Source organism: Rhododendron vialii, chromosome 10a (genome assembly GCF_030253575.1).
Source record: "Rhododendron vialii isolate Sample 1 chromosome 10a, ASM3025357v1".
Taxonomy (NCBI): Eukaryota; Viridiplantae; Streptophyta; class Magnoliopsida; order Ericales; family Ericaceae; genus Rhododendron; species Rhododendron vialii.
In genome coordinates, this window is record NC_080566.1 from 11,084,425 (window position 1) to 11,100,240 (window position 15,816).

Below are 15,816 nucleotides of genomic sequence, written 5' to 3' on the forward strand. Positions count from 1 at the left end.
TCACGACTATTTTTTTTTTTTTAATCAAAAGAGAGAAGATTTTATTAATCTGAAAGGCGGAAAAATGCCTAACCATCAGAGAGAGAGGAGCCCCAAAGGGACAAGGTAGTTGTCCACAAGCCGGACAAACTACAAGAAAGGGCTTTCTTTGCACAAGCATGTGCAGCCCTATTACAATCACGTTTGACAAAATTAAAATCACACAACTGAAACGAATCCTTCAAAGCTAAACAATCTTGTACCAAAACTGCAATATCAGAGGGTGGATTTTTTGACATGGAGCAGCTTCGGACAATCGATTCCGCATCCGATTCAATAAGAACACGTCCTACATTCAGAGCAACACCCAAATTCATTCCATTTCTAATTGCCATAGCCTCCGCAAGCCGTGGAGAGGTGAGACCTTCATATGACTTAGTAAAGATTCCCAAAATTGAGCCGTTTGCATTCCGAGCAATTGCTCCTGTGCCAATAGTGCTCGTTGCCTTTGATATCGCTGCATCAACATTAATTTTTATCAAGCCTTCCTCAGGTATCTTCCAAACCAAAGTCTCAGGATTTGAAGAAGCCACTTGAGTAGGGGAAGGCTTGACATTAGCCTCTAGAAACTCAAAAAAATCGGCTTGTGCCTTTCCATTAACAGCCTCCGCAGGCCAACTTGTACTATTAAACACCAAATCGTTTCGAGTTTTTCAGATCCACCAGCAATATGAAAGGCCAAAAGATAAAACATTTCTCAAATAAAAAGGAAAACTTCTTCCCACAATAAAAGGCTGTTATTTTTCTGTTAGGCGTTATTAGCCTTATAAACTCAAATCTATTTCTGTGTACCTGCCCGAATGTGTTTATTTATTTTTAATAAATGTAATCTCGTTTCAAAAAGAGGCTCTTTTACATCTTAATTTAAATTTTAGTGGACCCACAACATTAAGAGATAGTCCAAAATTAATCTCTAAACATTTATTTTCACACAGAACTGCAATATTAATGCAACATGAGATTTCATAACTCTCGGGACCAACAAACGTAATCAATCCCTGTTCGTTTTGAAATTTTGGATTTTGATTTGTAGGTAATGAGTGTAGAGAGAAATAAAGTAATAATTGAAAATAGAGATAATGATTAGAGAGATAGAGAGATAGAGAGAAAAAATGAGATTAATGATTGAAGGAAAATAAGATAATGTTTAGAATCCAAAATCCAAAACTGTTAAACGAACAGGCCGAATTTGTACTCTACGTCTTGTTCTCCTTAGTTTTAAGAGTGTTTTTTTTTTTTGGCGTTTTTGTCCTTATCCAAAAGATTTCACGTTTGTTAATTTTGCACCAAACTTTTGTGAATTACTGTTGGTCTCGGCGAGAGGAATTCTAAAACCTTTTTTTTTTTTTTAACTTTTACCCAAATATTTTTTGAAATATCCAAGATAAAGCCTCAAAAGCCGGCTTTTTGAACTTTTGGACTTTAACTTGGATATTTTTAAATATTTTTAGATATTTTTAATTCTTTTCGTCAAGACGAATCAATAATCTAAAAAAAATTGAAACAAAACTAACAAATACAATGTTTAAAAAAAAGAAGAAGACAAAAAGCCTCTAAAGCAATGGTAAAAATTAATCTCCTAACATTACTTTAACATGATTACAATCGTTAATGCAATTTGCAAAGCAAAACTTCATTACTTGCGGACCCACAAACGAATATCAATAGAATTTGTAATTATCTTATGGACACGCATCACACAACAAACCTGTTTCGTTAAGGTTCTTATTTTTTAAATATTTATTTCTTATTTTACGAGACATGTTATTCTCTTACAGTATATCATCTTTAGGCTCCGCTTGTTTCGATGTAAAATGTTTTAGTACAATGGAAAATGTTTTTCAGAAAACAAACTTTAAACTTTTATTTTTCGGTGTTTGGTTGGTACTTAAAAATATTTTCAGAAATCAACAAAATAGAGAGAGAGAGAGAGAGAGAGAGAGAGAGAGAGCTTAAACGGTGGAGAGATTTGAAAATATTGGAATTGAACGTGGATCAGGACTAACTATCGAGGAAACTGAACAGTGAGAATTGCAGTAGAAGGCAACGGGTAAATTTCGGAAAATAACTTACGGAAAATTTAAGAGTAAGTCATTTTCATCCAATTGACGAAAAATGTTTTACTTGTAAAATGTTTTTCTAATTTTTTACACAACCAAATACCAAAAAATAGGTAAAAAATTTTATCGGAAAATATTTTGCGCCCAAACAAACAGAGCCTCAATTCAAAAAATAAGTATTTATCTAAAAATAAGTACTTATTTTAATTAGATAATCGAAATTAATCTCTTGACATTTCTTTATTGAAGAGTTTGAAACACAAGACTCATTGAGTCCTGGACCATTTGGTGTATAGTAAAGCTACACATTGTGTGTGGGACTCACCTCAAAATGATTAAAGCCGGTCAATTTGTTTAAAGTACAGTATTATTTAAGAATTCTTACAAAAAAAATAGTTCAGTCATATGTCTGTTGGGGTACGATCAATTCTTTGATCAATCTTGAGCTAATTTTATCATAGATCCTTAGAAACATTATTTAAATAAATTAAGCGACTCCGATTATTTGTATGAAATTCTGAAATAGATCCACAGTCTCACACAACCCCGGTGTTTATTTGGTGTACACTCATCCATAGTTCTATTGCAACTTCATTAATTTCTCTCGGGGCCCACGGACATTTAATAAGGTATTCAATAGATTTTGTACTTATATTAGATCTTCTGGGATCGCATCAATGGATTTTGTACTTATATTAGATTTTGTACTTATATTAGATAAGGCCCAAATATAAATTTTACATCTTCCTGTCTTAAATGTTAAATCTAAAGGGATTCACATTTTTAAAAAGGATGCTCCAAATGACTTTGTTTCCCACCTTTTTCCGTGTGTGGACCTATTCATGTACAAATAAATGTGGAGATTATTTGTAATCTATGTAAGATTTATAATGTAGCACTTGAACATTAACTATTTTAATCAGAAGTTTCTATAGGAAATATGATGGGGTGTGTTTGGAAAAAACTCATTACTTGCGGGACCCACAAACATTTAATAAGGTATTCAAGTCCCATTTTTCCTAACTTTTTTATCGAGTATTTTTTTCAGTATTCTCTATTTTTCATACTTTTTTTTCTAGCATTTTGAGATTATTCATTCGTCTCACCAAGAATAATCAGAAAAGTATCAGGACGCCACTTCATATAAATTTTACACAACCAACCCTTTCAGATAAATTTTACATCTTCCTACATTTAATGTTATGGTATCTACATTTTTATACAAATGTTGAGATTACAAATGTGGAGATTATTGTAATCTGTAATATTTAATGTTGCACTTGAACAATACTACTCCTATTTTACTAATCAGTAGTTCCTATTGGAAATATGATGGGGTATTGGGATATGTGTGGAAAAAAACTTATTACTTGCGGGATCCACAAACATTTAGTAAGGTATTCAAGTCCTATTTTCCCAACTTTTTATCTAGTATTTTTTTGTCGGTAATCTCTATTTTCGTACTTTTTTGTTTAGCTTTTTGAGATTAATTATTCATCTCGAAAAGAGTAATCAGAAAAATATAAGACGGTATTTTAGATAAATTTTACATCTTCGTATCTTTAATGTAGTGGATCTACATTTTTGTACAAATGTGAGATTACACATTTTTATATATTAATGTTAAAAGGTGCTCCAAAATGGCTTTTTCTCCCACCACTTTTCCGTGTGCGGACCCGAATATATACAAATGTTGAGATTATGTGTAGTCCGTATTGTTTAATGTGGCACTTAAACAATAATTTTCTCATCAGTAATTTGTACGATCAACATAATAGGGTGTGTTAAGGAAAAAAAATCGAAAGACAGCAGGTACTATTAATAACTTTTGGCGATTTTTTATTAAGGTTTTCATCAAAATTGTAGTAATAATTAGTCATTCATCTTGACGAGAGAAGTCGAGAATGCAAAAAAAATTTTAAAATCCTCGTAAGATGACAATAAGGTTTAAAGGCACTGGAGACCTACAATGATCTTGTTTTGATGGTATGAGCCATTTAATTTTGTAAAATCTGATTGTACTTAGAATTTATCTTTCTTAGTTCTTATATTAAAAAAAAAAAAGGCTCAACGAATTATATTGTTAGAAGAGGAATGAATGATTAAAGTTAGACATTCATTTCTCTTGTGACAAATATTCTATAATTATTCATTCATCCTTTGTCAAATATATGTCATTCAGAACCAAGGTTAGATTTTTACATTGACGATAAACACATTGAAATTAATGGCTCATATTGTGAAATGAGACCGTAGTGAATTCTACCATCCATAAAAATAAAAAATAAAAAAATAGCAAGATTGATCAGACACCGACAGTAGCATGATTAGATCGTATTGGTTGCAAGATAAAGGGATGGTTGTGACAATTATGCTTTATTTAATCTTTTGTATCGATGATTAACACGTTAAAACCTACAAGATCACTTTGAGTCATCAAGTAAGATCATATTGAGTGCTATTTTACATCACACGATAATCACATGAGAGGATTCACATACATTACCCTTAACATGTGAGTACAACAATACAACATTTCTACTCAAAACATTTAACTATGCACGACAATATGGCACCACTGAGAGCCAATTTTTTCCTTGAAATTTCAGATTGTGAATTGTAAATTATGGGTTACAAGAAAATAGATTATGAATTGGTATAAGAGAAAATAGATTCTAAGTTGTTTTTTTTGCAGTAAATTGGGCTAAGGTCCAAAAGAATAACCCCAATAAGGCATTTAGCCCACGTTAGGTAGTTGTAAGGTGTGGAGTTCATTAATGAATTAATTTTAGAGTTTAAAATCCCTGAATTGACAAAATTGCCCTGGTTATATACAACGATCAGTTCTTCTCTCTCTCCCAAAAATTGATTTGAACTTTCTCCTCCCAGCTCTTTGGTCTCTGCTCCCAGATTCGCTGGTGGCCGGAGTTCACCGTCTGTGCAGCGCCTAGCTTTCTGGTCTCCACTTCCAGGTTCGCAGGTGGTCGAAGTTCACTATTGCCTCGCATCCTCGCCAGTATCAAAAGAGAAGCCGGGTAATCTCAATTACGCAGCCTCCTCCTAGAACATTTGGTGGTTGATGGGCCCATTAGGCGAGAGAGAGATGTCGGGACTCAGAGAAGAAGAATTGTACATTATCACGAACGCTTCACACACTTGAGAGAGAGAGAGAGAGAGAGAGAGAGAGAGAGAGAGAGAGAGAGAGAGAGAGAGAGAGAGAGAGAGAGAAGTGATTTACTGGTATGTACTACTAGTAGATAATATCCACTGAGGGGGTGTTTGGGAGCCTATTTTTTGGCATTTCATTTTTAACTTTTTGCCGTTTTGGCTTTTGGGATTATGGTCAAAATGTATTTTGTATTTGGTAGAGTGTTTGGATGATATATGTAGAATGCATTTTGCAGCAGGAGTAGTGTTTAGGAGATATAGAATGAAATTGAATTATGGATTGGTTTTTTACTATGTTGCCCCCAATTTTTAGTAATGGTGTATAATGTATATAAATAATGTTTTAATCAATTTTTTTTAAATTTACTTCCGAGATTGCTTATGTACATGAACTCAAAGTCTCTCCCCCCCCCCCCCCCCCCCCCCCCCCCCCCCCCACCCCCTTTTTTAATTTTAATTTTATTATTTCAATTATTGTTTGCTCTTACTTTTCCACCAAAAATATTTTTAACTTTTAAATTAAATTAATAATGAAGTTTAAGTCAAAGTAATGGAAAAAGCAAAGTAACGGAAAAACCAAACAGTACAACATTACAGAAATTTATAATCTACAGTAAACATTACAAGGCAAAATATTACATAAATCCAGATTAAACCAAATTAAAGAAATTGAACAAACATACTACAAAATAGTACATTACAACACAAAATATTATAGAAATTCGGATTAAAAAAAATTATAGAATTTGAACAAACATACGACAACACTGAAGAACTCATCTAACGGATACGGTGAGCGACAATCCAATCCTGAATTGAAGCCCTTACATTTTTCATATCCTGATCATCGCCAACGAACACGTTTCCATGTTCACCATTAGATGCTGTAGTTTCCACACCAGCATCTGAAGGTAAGAAATTAGGTCGCCGGTCATAGAAGCCAAAAGGAATGTCGGACATGTTACTCCTTCTTATGAAATTGTGGATGGCCATTGTTGTAGTTACAAGATCTCTCTGCGTTTCCATGGAGTACCCAACGAGAATGTCGCATACCAAGGGCCAACGCGCTTTCCATACTCCAAAGGTCCTTTCGATGGTGCACCTAAGGGATGAGTGTATTTTGTTTAATTTTTCATATGCATTCCTTGGTATGGCTCCATAACGCCATTCGGGAGTATGATATATACAACCTTCGTATGGTGCTAGAAAACCTCAAGTATTTGGATACTCGGTGTCTGCCAAATAAAACTTATCTGCTCTCATTGTCAATTTTATGAGAACCAAGTATGGAAATAAATATAAAAAACTTATACGGGATGCAATAGTTGGTGGACTAACCACCACGTGGGGCCGAAAAATTGAATTTTGGGTTTCTTAAGCAATCATTGAATATCCTTGTGTCGTGCACACTTCCCTCCCATCCCGTTAATGCAAAAGTGAAACACATATCAAAATCACATGCCGCCATTATGTTTTGTGTTGGATATCCCTTCCGACCAATCCATCGCAATAGCTGTTTCGAATTAGGATGGGCCTTTATGTGAGTTCCATCAATTGCTCCAATGCAATTTTACAATATACGTTCATGTATTAATGCAAAATATGAGGAAGGAAATTAGGCAGATGACATTAAAACACGTGGATATGGGGAAAATTTAGGCAGAAAATTACCGTAAAATGTGGATAGTATCTGCTGTTCCCTAGTATTTTCGAATGCACTTCTTCGCGAGGCCATGGCCAAGGTTTAATCCACTTGATAGCCATGGTGTTAAGGGAATATAGTACATTATTGAAATGCTCTTGGGCATTTCTATTATTCGCTCGTTGGCCCACAATCCTAAAAAGATAGCCAGTTGCTCTTGCACCGAAATTCTTTCCTCTTCTTCCAACCCATACCTGCTTTCCAGCAACTCACAAAGTGCGAAAAAAATTGGTTTTGCTCATATGAAATAATTGATACATACACTTAGGGTGACCTACGTTCAACTCAGCGACCCACGCCTCACTAGTCAATGCGGATGTACGACAAGGTTCCTTGCCCATGTACGCATCATTGTGGATGTTTATAATGCCTTGTGCAGTATCTACTCTCCTTTGCTGTCTTGCAGCATCTAGTCTCCTCTGCTACCTCGATCGAGTTTTGGGGATGGGAACACTCGATCCTTCTCCGGTAGAGTATAGATCCCAATTGTATTCATCCGCATAGTAAAGGTCTTCATCAGCATACATATGTTCATCATATATATCATAGTCGTATTCTCCATCTCCGTCCATTTGAGTAAAATGGGGAAAACAAAGGATGATATTGGGGTGATAAATAGAGGATGGACTAGTTTCAGGTATGGTATTTCTTTTTGGCTAATTCGATATTGCATATATATAAAGGCCTAAACAATAAGGTAAAGTCATATTGGACAGTGAAAGGAAGAGAACAAAATGAGCAATAGCTCCCCGTGAACAATTATGGGAATAGCTGAGCTGTGAAAGGAAGATAAAAAAAATGAATACATCAAAAGTTCTACCACAACAAGTCACAAGTGGTGACTATGTGGATGGGGTAATACAATCCAAAAAAGGAATAGGTCCCCGTGAACATACATGGAAATAACAGAGCCTGTTGTAGGAACTAAATAAGAAAAATGAGTTGCAGTATAAAAGATGACAGCAACTCACAAGTGGTGCATATAAAAATCAAATATGCAAAACAAGAAAAATAATAGAAATGCCCAATACCAAAGTGATCACGGGCAGAAAACTCATGGAATCTCTGTTGCACCCCTATTGAAAACCAGAATCTGAACAATTCCTAGTTTCAAATTTAAGACCGATACAGTGCAAACTATTAAAAGGCCCTTCAGTGAAGGCATCCTTGTTAAACACCCAACTAAGCAAAGTACTAGAAGGCCCTTCATATGCCCTTATATGCTAATCAGTCATAGGATTCTTGTTAAAACTCACTAAACAGAACAGCAGCCACACTAAATAGAACATTAGCCATCAAAATAGCAACCAAATGAAAGTGTTGGCCATAACAGATAGCAGCCGTGGGTAGTAGTAAGCAATAAAACCCCTCAATTGCTGAACTGCACATACCAGATCAGCCTAACAGAATAATAGAAACAACAGTATTAACAACCAAAACATAGCAGAACAGGAATGGGTTGCCATCCCTAAACAGAACAACAGCATCATCTGAAGAAAACACAAGTGTGCAGCTGTAGGATACACAAGAGTGCTACATAAGTAACCGAACCAGTAGCAGAACAGCATAGTTAAACACCATCCAAACCATGAACAATCTATAACTCATCAGAAAAATTCAGCAGAAACCACAAGTGCAAAGTTGAAATAACATAGTTAAAAAAAACATAAACATCCTTGTTAAACACCATCCAAACCAACTTGTAGACTCAAACAACATAACACCAAACACCAAGTTCTGCTACATGCAAACAAACTAGTCAAGTGGTTGGACCATACTTGTTAAACCATCACGGGGCAGGTGCAAACCAAATTTTGGCAAGCTTAGTTGTTTGTGCCCTATTTAATTCTTAGGTGATGAAGTGGTACATCCTAAGATCGTCGGGGCACGACATAAACATTGCTTGGATTTTACTTTCCTTGAAAAGGTTAAAGCCTTGTGCCCATAACTCAGCATCCTCGTTGAACTCACGAAGCTCTGACAACTTGTTTGCACATTCTTTCACGGTAGGAATCTCAGCAGTAGCATGCTAGATAGATGGAGAACTAGCACTGTCGGTTGAATCACATATTTGTTGGAGACATGCTTTAAGCCTTGACGTGACCGTACCCTTTTTCCCTTTGCCTTTCTTTGTTGCAGAGCCATCAACAACCACCTGTTTCTATACTTTTGTAGGGTGCACCAACTCTTGAGTTGCATCATCATCCAACAAATCGTCAATGTTGTCCACATCAACCATCGATGTTTGCTCTCGGGTTCTTGGCATAACTCCTGAATTTGGTGCATATGATCCCTCCCCAGTAGCCGTGTTGCTTCCAAAAAGAATATGCATTTCTTCCTCCAATGCCAAGGGCTTCTGCTTAAACTTATGGCAATCAGGATGTCGCTGCAAAATATATAAAAGACTGGTAGTTTAAAACATGAACTATATTTGTAAGTTGTAAATATTCACAAACAAATATAAACCGTAGAAAATTGGAAAGTGTTATTGCACCAGTGTCAGGATCCCTACCCAATCCACTTTCATATAACACCAAGTTCTACCACAGCTGCCACTCTTTTTTCAACATACCCCACTGATTCTTTAGTTGTTCCTTTTTCCAATCCTTACCCGTTCGCTCATTAAATTTTGTAACAACGTTGGTCCACCCAACCTTTGTAAGTTGGGTTCCTGATTTGTAATTAGCACCACCCAACTCTTCTACACATACGAGGATGAAGCACTCCCTCGCATCTTTGTCCCAAATTGCTTTACTATCTACACTTGAGGGGATTTTGCCCTTGGATGCACCAGTTTGAGTCGAAGACATGTCTCCACTATTACATAAACACATGCCGCAGATAAACATATGTTCCATATCAATAAATAACATGATGCATTCATGTATAGGAATCCAGTGCCATAGCATTAGAGTAAGAAGAAAAATATATAATTTCATTCAGTACATTACAAATCCCCTAATACAACATTCTATAACGTGATCAAAAGCGGGGAAGTTGAATTATAGTGGTATTACTATAATATACTTGTAAAAGTCATTCAAATCGTACGACAAACTACTACGTCATTTGAAGATGATGACCACCATTGTGAGGAGGAGGCACGTGATCAACCTCTTTGTCAGCAAGTGGCAATGGTTCAATTGTTGGCGAAGCATCATAACCTCTATTTCATGTGGTACAACATCATCACTGTTAGTGGTGGCATTTGCACGGGTAGGTTCGTTAGACACCCACCCGCTGATGTTTCCAATGCTTGGCCACCCCACAGGTAGACACCACTTAAAGAACCCACACCTCTCTCTAACTGGCTTACAACATGAGTAATACAATTCTCCCCTCGTATCCGGGTTTACTTCGACAATCTTAATTTCAGCCCTCATCCCACAACGCCATTCCATCGGTATATACACAAGTTTTGGGGTGTTGTTAACCCCTTTCTTGGCCTCATTCTTGCCTCTGTAATAACTACTGCTTGATGACATTATCCTTCAACAAACAGCGTGAAAAAAATTGTCATTGATGACATTATCCTTCAACACCAGTAGGTGAACACCAGTTTGGTTTTCACCTCTCTAAAAACAAAGGAGGGAAAAAAAAAGCGTTTGGTCTTCCTAAACTCTACTTTAGTTTTGTATTCGTAAAACCACTTTAACTTCTTGAACCATCAATCTTTGTAAGCAACTTCAGATATTATTATTTTGTAACATTTATCTCTTCAATGGACGATTCAGTATTTTAATAGTGAACGATTTCTTGTGATATTTACAACTGTCACAGCAAACTCAAAGGCTAAGCAATCTATTATGTAAAGAACATGCCCATTAAAAATTCATAGTATTTCATTACTTAAATATGCAGGATTTGAAAAACGCTCAGAAAAAAAATAGGACAGGAAAATAAACCAGATCTCAATCAAGAAAGATCAAACATTATACACAACATAAAACTCAGATTGAGTCGCAGAATGAAGGGTTTTACCAGTAAAAAATCTTAATCATGCACGAATACCCAACACATTACTTACGGTTTGGTAGGGATTGAGGAGAGATTTTCTGAATCTTTAAGGAGAACGATTTCCTAGAATTTTTTTTGGGGGGTTTTGGTTTTGAGATAGAGGTGGACGAGGAGAAGGAGAGGTGTGAGGAGAGAGGTGGTCAAGACTTGGGGTACTTCATTCTACATGCAAATCCTAGATCTAAATCTCGGCAAAAAATTTCTAGATATGAAATTGGAAAGAGACAGCCGAGGAACGATTACTAGTGGGGTAGGTGAAAAAATACATGAACAAGAGGCAAGAACGTGAAAGAGGTGAACGATTTCCCCACTTTGGTCGAAGGTCCAGTCGTCTGCGGATCCATCTTCTCTCTTCTCGTATTCTCCTCTGGTCTCTGGTATGTGAAGAACTGTGTGAGGTGAGAAATCAGTTGAGAGATAACGTTAAAAAATGAGGGCAAAGTAGAAATTATCCCAAAAGGGAGAGGGTAGGGATGTCTTTTTGGCATGGCAGGATTCCAAAATGAGAAAATGAAAAAGCTCCTCTTCACCTCTTTCTGCATTTTGTTTTTAAAATGTGAAAATGGACCCATTTTCCTCGAAACCCATTTTGCGTTTTCCAGCCAAACACCCAAAAATGAGAAGCGGAAAATGTAAAAAGGGGCCATCCAAACACCCCATGAATCTAAATACGTATTTGAATATGCATTTTTTAAATATGCAAATTGGAGCATCTTAGATGTGTATGGATGGATGATCACCGAGTAATTTTTCCTATTTGGAGTATTGACTTGGTTGTGTTCTTGGAAATCTCAACTGGTGAGAAGTGTTGATGGGAATAGTTTACTTTTGTTTGGTTTTGAGAAATTTTTTTGATGTAATTAATGGAGATAGATAGAGAAAATTATCGAGAATCGTGCAGAGAGTAAAATTTTTTTGATGGCAGCATTGCTTCAAAACATGTTCTTTGAATCTTGATAAGAACACAGACAAATGTGGTTAACAGTAAAATTCTGGACTTTGTGGTATGCTAACAGCATCAATAGATAACCATAACTTTCAAAATATGTTTTCCGAATCTTGATAAGAACAAAGACAGATGTGGTTAACTATGAAATTATGGATTGTGTGGTATGCCAACAACATCAATAGATAACCATAACTTTCAAGATATGTTCTCCGAATCTTGATAAGAATACAAACAGATGTGGTTAGATGTGGAATTTTGGATTGTGTGGCATGCCAACAACATCAATAGATAACAATAACTATCAAAATATGTTCTCAGAATCCTGATAAGAACACAGACAGATGTGTTAATTGTGAATTTTTGGATTGTGTGGGATGCCAACAACATCAATAGATAACCATAACTTTCAAAATATATTCTCCGAATCTTGATAAGAACAAAGACAGATGTGGTTAACTGTGAAATTTTGGAATGTGTGGTTTGTAAACAACATCAACAGATAACCATAACTATCAAAATATGTTCTCTGAATCTTGATAAGAACACAAACAAATATGATTAACTGTGGTGTAGGCACCCCAATCTGGACTTCCAGATTAGTTTGCTTACGGTATTTGATTCCCCGATGATGAAACGGATCAAGAACACCTTGGAAATGTCGAGTGTTTGAGCTTTGAGTGTTTGACACCCTTTTGAACCTAACCCAATCCTAGGCCACTTCAAAAGCCAAAAACCCTACAGGCACACGCTGATTTGAAGCTTGCGCGCATAGATCAACTTGATAGGTGTTGGTCAATGGTCAAAGCTTGACCGTTGACCAACGCGTGAGTAGGTGGTACACGCGCGCAACAGTATGAAACCAGTGTGCGCTGGTCAAACTGCTAGATGGTGGTCAACAGTCAAAGTTTGACTGTTGACCCTCTCGCCAGGGCGCAACCCTCGCGCGCTAGACTGACTCTATCGCGCGCCGGAGCGCAATGCCTGTTCCCACCAACTTTTCTTGAGGTGGAAACTTGGCCACCAATGCAACCTCAGCCAGCCTCGTGGACTGGCTGAATTCCTCTCTTTGCAGCCCTGTGGGCTATATGCCCGGAAAAATTTCTCGTCTCTCTTTTTGTATTTTTAGTTTACAAAAAGGGGGAAAAGGTTGGTTCGTTTGAGAGTCGCCACCCGGATTTTGAAAAGGATTAACCCGAGAAACCGTTTATTTGAAAAATGTGACTTCTTTGCCTCAAAAAAGGTTTTGATCTATTGAAAACAGAGAGTTTTGGGTTCGGGAGCCAGGTTACGAGGGGGGAAGGTTTTGTTTGGAAAAGCACCCCTCTCGCCCGATAAAATCGGTCTCTATTAACATTTGTGGGATTTTTAAAATCATTTTTATTGCTTAACTCTTATGTACTTAATTGATATAGCACATAAAACAGATAATTGCTGGAAAATTTGAATATTAACAGGCATGATTGGATCTAATTTTTAATTGCAGAAAATATCATGTAGCCAATTGATTGCTTTTGTGTTCCACGAGAAATACCACCGTACAACAGAACTTTGTGCCGTACGGCACATGGCTTCGTGGTTTAGCAGTTTAAAACAAATTCAAAAAAAGAATGTGGTAATCTAAAACGGGTAAGTATGCTTATTTATCAAATGAGCAATGCACATGTCAGAATATGGACGTATGACTAGCATAACATGTATTACTCTAAAAATAGATCATGAGATGGCATGGCATGTCATACTTGCTTTGATAAAACAGAAGAAAAGAAATTGCAAACAAACTGTCCCTTTGAGAACTCTCAACCGTACGGTAGTAAGGTGTGCCGTACGGTGGAAGTATAAGGGATTCCAACTTTAATTTCTTTGTAATGTTTAAACCATCTTAGGCCTAGAATTGGTACAAAGAACCAGTCTGAACCTAGTGGTTCCCCTCAGAATACAAGAACGGAAAGTTGTACCTTTGTTTGGAATGAAAACCTTTCTTTGGAGACTTGTGATTGATACGGTGGCCTTTGGTGTGAACTTGGGTGAGTGGGTGAGCTCTAGTATGATGTAGTGTCGAGGTAGGAGGCTTGGCTTTGGATTTGGATTGCTTTTGAAGCGGTTTTGAACTTGGCTTTGAGGTGTTTCGGTGTTTTTAAAAGTGAAAAGGAGCGAAAATTGCTTGTCCTTCAAAATGGGAATAGGCAAGGGTATTTATAGAGTGAAAATGGCTTGAAAATGAAGCAAACTTGGTCTGCAGGCTTTTTTAACCGACATTGTGTCCACCGTACGGCACATAAACTCTACCGTACGGCACTAGGCTTCCACTGTACGGCACATCCCAACCGACTTAAGTTTAGGCAGTTAAAAACTCTACCGTACGGTACAAATATATCCACCGTACGACATAGCTGACCACCGTACGGCACAGTTGACCGTTGTACGGTACAGGTGACTGCTCAACAGGCCAAACTTCGTAAGGCCGCCCCGGACACTCCCGAACTCGGTTTTGGGTGTTCTTCAAATCGTTGGAAAGCTCGTTAAGTCTACTTTCTAACCCAAGTAGTTTGGATAAAAATAATTTTGTACATCAAAAGATATGACGATTTTACCCTCAGGTGGTTGAAAAAGAAGTCATTTATGCAAAATCCTCGTATCTCCCTCATTTCAAATCGGATTAAGGCTTATTATATATCGATAAAGAGGGTTTTGAATGTACTAAAAGATGGTCGAATCCAACCACAAAAATAAGGAAGTTTGATTTATAAAAAAATGGGCTGAAAGCAAACTAAATCGAAGATCGTTGGTGCCACGATGGCCAAAACACGTATTCACTCATTCTAAGTGTCACTTGGCACTCTCATACCTAGTTCTAAGGTGTTTCCTCACTCCTTTGAGTACAAAGACCATTGTTTAAAACTTTTCAAGGCATGTTTTCATCATTGGGAAGCTTATCGGCCACTTGTCTACGGTTTTCGAAGGTAATGCTCCAACCGGTTTAGATCAGTCCAAAGGTTTAAATCATGCTTTGTTTATCATCATTGGGGATTTAAAAGGTATTCGGGATTTCCAAATTGGGGTGTCTACAAGCCCATATTTACCTCCCTCTCTCTCTATAAATACCTCATTTGTTCATCCATTTGAAAGGTTCAAGTGTTCCAAAAAATACCAAGTATTAAGTACCAAGTGATACAAAGCCCTAACCCTAATTCCAAACAACACAAGCAACCTTGTTTTATTGCTTCTATCACTCATACTCCTTCAAGAACATAGCTTGTTCTTCCACCCCAATCAACCTCACACTCAAAGCTCAAACACATTTCAAACCCAAAAACCTTTATTCTGCTATATGTTCTAATCCCTGAGAGGGGCTGACAGGGTCAAGGCTAGTAATGAATACCAGTCCTGGCCCTAAAGCTGACAAGGTTTCAAAAACCGTCATGGTAGGACCAGCGCGCGACGGTCCCACTCTCGCGCGCGACACTCTGTTGCTGCACGAGCAGGACCGCGTGGGGATTGGTTTCCTATTATTTTATGTCTTTTTGTTTACATAGATCACTCTGCAATCATGATAAAAACCAGTTTACTGCTTTCCTTAGATCAAAACTGCTAGTTTGTGTTATGGAGTACCCCTGGGATCATTCTGGACCTATCCCAGAACCCAGAAACATGTAAACCAAACAGGCTCAGACCCTCGCGCGCCAGGGCGCAACCCTCGCTCGCCAAATCGCCTCTGGCCAGTGGCTGGCGTTGCACAGGTAGCTTGGCTCTAGGCCATTATTTTGTCCCCACACTGTTTATGGGGTGTTTTGTTAAATTGTAGGGCTTTTCAGCCTTTAAAATGCTTAAAATTGTGTATATTAACTGCCTATAAACTGCTTGGTTTTTCCTAGATGTGCACT

General features: G+C 37.2%; 1 protein-coding gene across 1 annotated transcript; it reads right to left on the reverse strand.

Moving 5' to 3' along the window:
- Window positions 1-68: 68 nt before the first annotated feature.
- LOC131302880 (uncharacterized) lies at window positions 69-1,735 on the reverse strand. Its single transcript, XM_058329674.1, has 2 exons — window positions 1,680-1,735; window positions 69-663 (listed from the first exon to the last, which is right to left on the reverse strand). The coding sequence occupies exons 1-2, from the start codon at window positions 1,733-1,735 to the stop codon at window positions 69-71; spliced, it is 651 nt and encodes a 216-aa protein (XP_058185657.1).
- Window positions 1,736-15,816: the final 14,081 nt, after the last annotated feature.

What these genes read in the sequence shown, in the direction of transcription:
- LOC131302880 (XM_058329674.1), bottom strand. Translation starts at nt 1,735, where the DNA reads ATGCGTGTCCATAAGATAATTACAAATTCTATTGATATTCGTTTGTGG. An exon ending in ATTCGTTTGTGGGTCCGCAA is followed by an intron (nt 664 to 1,679) that starts GTAATGAAGTTT and finishes GGTGTTTAATAG; the next exon opens with TACAAGTTGGCCTGCGGAGG.